The sequence below is a fragment of the Mesitornis unicolor genome, unplaced genomic scaffold (genome assembly GCF_000695765.1).
Source record: "Mesitornis unicolor isolate BGI_N332 unplaced genomic scaffold, ASM69576v1 scaffold29405, whole genome shotgun sequence".
Lineage (NCBI taxonomy): Eukaryota > Metazoa > Chordata > Aves > Mesitornithiformes > Mesitornithidae > Mesitornis > Mesitornis unicolor.
In genome coordinates this window covers 8,633-12,804 of record NW_010183976.1, presented here as the reverse complement: position 1 = coordinate 12,804, position 4,172 = coordinate 8,633, and the positions used below count along the sequence as shown (strand labels likewise).

The 4,172-nt window shown below is 44.2% G+C and overlaps 1 protein-coding gene across 1 annotated transcript in view; it reads left to right on the top strand.

Moving 5' to 3' along the window:
- Positions 1–742: 742 nt before the first annotated feature.
- The window catches only part of PDAP1 (PDGFA associated protein 1), a gene marked incomplete at its 5' end in the record, with an annotated part of 4,671 nt that continues 1,241 nt past the window's right edge, over positions 743–4,172 (top strand). The window contains 4 exons of the mRNA XM_010184321.1: positions 743–834; positions 2,333–2,440; positions 2,827–2,948; positions 3,824–3,975. Coding sequence (XP_010182623.1) covers positions 743–834; positions 2,333–2,440; positions 2,827–2,948; positions 3,824–3,975 — 474 coding nt within the window. The remainder of the gene's footprint in view (positions 835–2,332; positions 2,441–2,826; positions 2,949–3,823; positions 3,976–4,172) is intronic.

Genomic DNA, 4,172 nt, shown 5'->3' with positions numbered 1-4,172 from the left:
TTAATCAACAGAATTTTGAACTGGAGAGCAGGCAGTCCCGCCAGCTAAGCTGACTTCTCTCCTTTTCCTGGTTCCTAGAGCTTCTTTTCATTTTTCCTTGCAAAGCAGTAAAACATGGAGGTTCCTTTTAGTAGTCCTTCAGCTCTCGTTATAATTGCCAAAGCTTTTGTCCAATTGGCTTCTGATTTTCTCTTGGCACAGCCTGAGCATAGGGGAGGGGTTAAGCTTGCTGGAGAGTTTGTTGTAACCGCAGGAACACGCTGTGATTCCTCCTGCACACAAAACATGGAGAGCGGCTGTGGGACTGAGCCCAGGAAGTGAACTGGTGTCACGGCTCTGTGATGGTTGAGGGCCAGGGGTACCCTCTTTGGGCAGCACCTTCCTGGCTTGCTGTCCTTAGGAGAAGCCTGTGCTCAATTTGGAGAACACTGTATGTATGGTAGGCTGCTTGTGGTTCTGGTGTCTCCAAAAACAGCCCAAGGGAGGGAACTGATTTTCCGAGTATCTTTCTATGGATCAATAATCCCAATTCTCTGTGTAACTTACCCAAAATTCTTGGAGCGTTTCACTGAGACTGGCAAGTTCAGTGTGTCCTTTTATCGCTGTTGTTTTGATTATATCAGAGGAGCTATTTTGGTTTGTCCTATCTGCCCTGAAAATCCAGAGAGAGTGCTGCAGGAGGAGTAGACTTTTCTGGAACCTTTTAACTAAACCATTTATTATTTCTAATTTTGTTGTACAGGTAGAAAAGGTGGCCACAAAGGCCGAGCAAGACAGTACACGAGTCCTGAAGAGATTGATGCCCAGCTCCAAGCAGAAAAGCAAAAGGCAAGGGTATGTGTTTGCCTGCATTATTATATGCTTTTACTGTCCTAAGTCCTGGCTTGTACAGCACACGTCACTTGCAGTTCATGAGAAATGGCAGCTTGGCTGAGTGTTGCAGATGGTTCCATTAGCGACCGCAATATGAATTCAGATATTTCAGGCTGGGGAGACTGTAGGGTGTGATGCAGCCTGGTTCCTCACAGAAGAGGCCTGGTCGATCATCCAGTTCACAGTTTGAAGGTTAAAGGATAGGGAAAACGATTACACAGCAGCTCAAGACATCTTTTCCCCCAGTATTTCATCATTCTAGCATCCAGCATCAGCTGCTTTTTCAATCCATGCTTTGCTGCTTGGCAGTGGAGGAAAAGGGCTCACATCTTGACATCTTAATATATATTAAAATTATTAGATTTGCCCTCTTCTAGACTTAAAAGCCCAAACTCCTTTGCCTTCTTCCTGTACACATGATTTTCTTGTTTGCCCTTGACTCTTAGGGAGAGAGCACAGTTTTCTGACACGAGTCCTTTTTTGGATGTATTTCTATGCCTCAGACTGTAACAGCCTCCCTGTCCCCCTCCCACACCTGCCTGCCTGGCGTTATAAAAGTCACGGCTACTTTTTGCAGTCCCTGCTCTCTTGTATTCCCGAATTGTCACAGCCTTGATGGCACTCTCACTGCGGTTTTTCTGTGGCTTTCTGAAAGTGCTGCCTAAGCCCGAATACGCTGTTCCAGCTGAAGCCTCACAGCACTGACTACAGGAGGATAATTATACCCCATATAGGAAATACTGATGAACACCTCCCAGAAGAAGATTACTCTTTCAGGCAGTTATGAGCCGTATTGGTGACTCCTTTTTAATGTTTCGACCAGCTGTAACTCAAGATGATTGTGTGGTTTGCTGCTTAGCCACATATTCCAGCTTTGTGTTGGATTTCTTCTGAAGTATAACTCCTCTTCGTTTGTTTTCTGGTTCCACCTTCTTGGTTTTGTGCCATCTTTCCAAATTCTGAAACCATTTATGGGTCTGATCCTGTTCTCCAAAATTATTTCAACTCCTACCAGTGCGATGTCATTCACAAACTTTGTGAGAGTGCTGTAGTTATGAGCTGTTAATAAAAATATCAACTGGAAATGGAACGGAACAAGCTTGAAATGTCAGTCTTGCTTCAAAACAAGCCAGAGAACTGATATATTCTTTTTCTTTTGTGATAATATACACGTACACCCAACGCTGTTTCCTTAGGGAAAGCTTGAAAAAACCCAATTAACAAAATCACTCCTCTTACTGCCCATAGCTCATCTGCTTTGCCAGTTGCTCTGGTGAGGGATATTTGGCATTGGTACAGCAAACCATTCACACCCATGTTGGTTCTTCTAATCTTATCTTCTAATGATTTACAAATTAATTCCTAGACCTCTGACTGGTAAAAGCTGTGCTAAAAGAGTAACGATTGGATTTGGGATTTTTATCGACATATTTTTCCTCTGATTTCCTGTGATTTTTAGGAAGAAGAAGAGCAAGAAGAAGGAGGCGAAGGAGCAACAGGGGACCCCAAAAAGGAGAAGAAATCTTTAGATTCAGATGAGAGTGATGAAGATGATGAAGATTATCAGGTACTGTCATTCCCAGGGCAGATTCCTGGAGTGGGAGAGAGATGCACGCTCTTGACTCCAAGTTCTCTTTGAGAGCTACCTCTAGTAATTTTTAATGCAAGAACTATTTTTAGAAGCCAATAAAACCTTTATGTGATTTCATTTTGTCCTCATAATGAAAACTTGTGCATTTTTATAAGGGAAGTACAAAGGCAAGGGTATTTCCAAAAAAGGTGAAGATGCCTGGCAGTATAAATCTTGATTCATAAATGGTTTTGCTGTCTGGTAGTGAGAACACCTTGAATTCTGCTTTTGGGGTGTGTTGCAGTGTATTTCGTGAGCTCTGATATAACACAGTGTTGGGTGTGAGCGAGTTTCTTACCCTTCGTCCTCTTCTTGAACCTTAGCAAAAGCGCAAAGGAGTGGAAGGGTTGATAGACATAGAGAATCCCAATCGCGTCATTCAGACAACCAAAAAAGTAACTCAGCTGGACCTGGATGGACCTAAGGAACTCTCGCGACGAGAGCGGTGAGTCTTTCCTGCTGCCTCGGCAGGAGACGGCGCGTTCCTGAATTTCATCCTTGCTGATGGCAGCAGCTTTAACACGGGGAGGTGTTTCCCTGCTGCGTGTTTTAGGGAAGCCCTTTAGATGTGTAACTCTGTAAAGCAGACACTGAACAGCAGGAAACTGTCAGGCAGGACTCACTGTGGTTCAAAATGTCTTTACTTACAAATTCTCCTCTGGGAGTTAATATAGGCATCCTGGAGCCAGGCAGCTTGGCCAGGTGTGCTGAGAGAGTGAAGTTTGTTGCTGTGAAACAGCTGTAGGCCATTCCTTTCCTGAAGTTTTATGCCAAAAATCCGATGTAACTGAAATCCATTAACCAAAGGTCACCTTGGGGTCCTCTTTAATCTCACTACAGAGGGTGCTTTGGTGACAGGTAGCAGTTTCCCAGATTCCAGAGGTCACAGTGAAATTTTTGTCTGAGCAGATGAATAAGATGAGAACCCAAGTTTAATCTTCCAGTTTCATTTAGCAATGGGGAGTTTCAGAGTGAAAGATTTAAGCTTGCTTATTTGGGATAGATTGCTTCAGCAGAAATACCCCTTTGTGAGGGTAATGCTGAGGAAAACATGCCGTGGTGCTGGGCAGTCTGGGGCTGCTTCATTTGACCTCACTGTGTGTCAGTGCCCTTATTTAGCTGAAGGAAGGTAGAAATAATCTCTCTCATCATCCCTGTTCAAACCTTGTGCTTGAAAACTGATGACAGGGCCCCCCCAGTCTCTGTGGGCAATCAATCTCTGTCCTCACCATCCTTCCCAGTTAGAAAGCCTCCCCTGCTCTGCCTGTGCCTGCATACTTACATGGATGCTCTGGTGACTGCTGTGTTTTGCTCAAACAGAGAGGAAATAGAGAAACAAAAGGCAAAAGAAAGATACATGAAAATGCACCTAGCTGGTAAGACAGAACAAGCGAAGGCAGACCTTGCCCGACTAGCCATCATTCGGAAGCAAAGGGAAGAAGCTGCCAGAAAGAAAGAAGAAGAAAGAAAAGGTTAGAGAGTAATTGATCATACCCTCTTAATTCTCTTTTGCAATGGCTGTACGACCAGGAGGGGTGGTTTCTCTTATCACACACACAGTGATCCCTCACCTCTTGAGTCTCTGGTGTTGCTGAGGGTTTTTACAGCTCCTCACACCAAAACCAGGTTCAGCTGTTCCATTCTTACAAAGCTCTTGCTTTATAAAGCT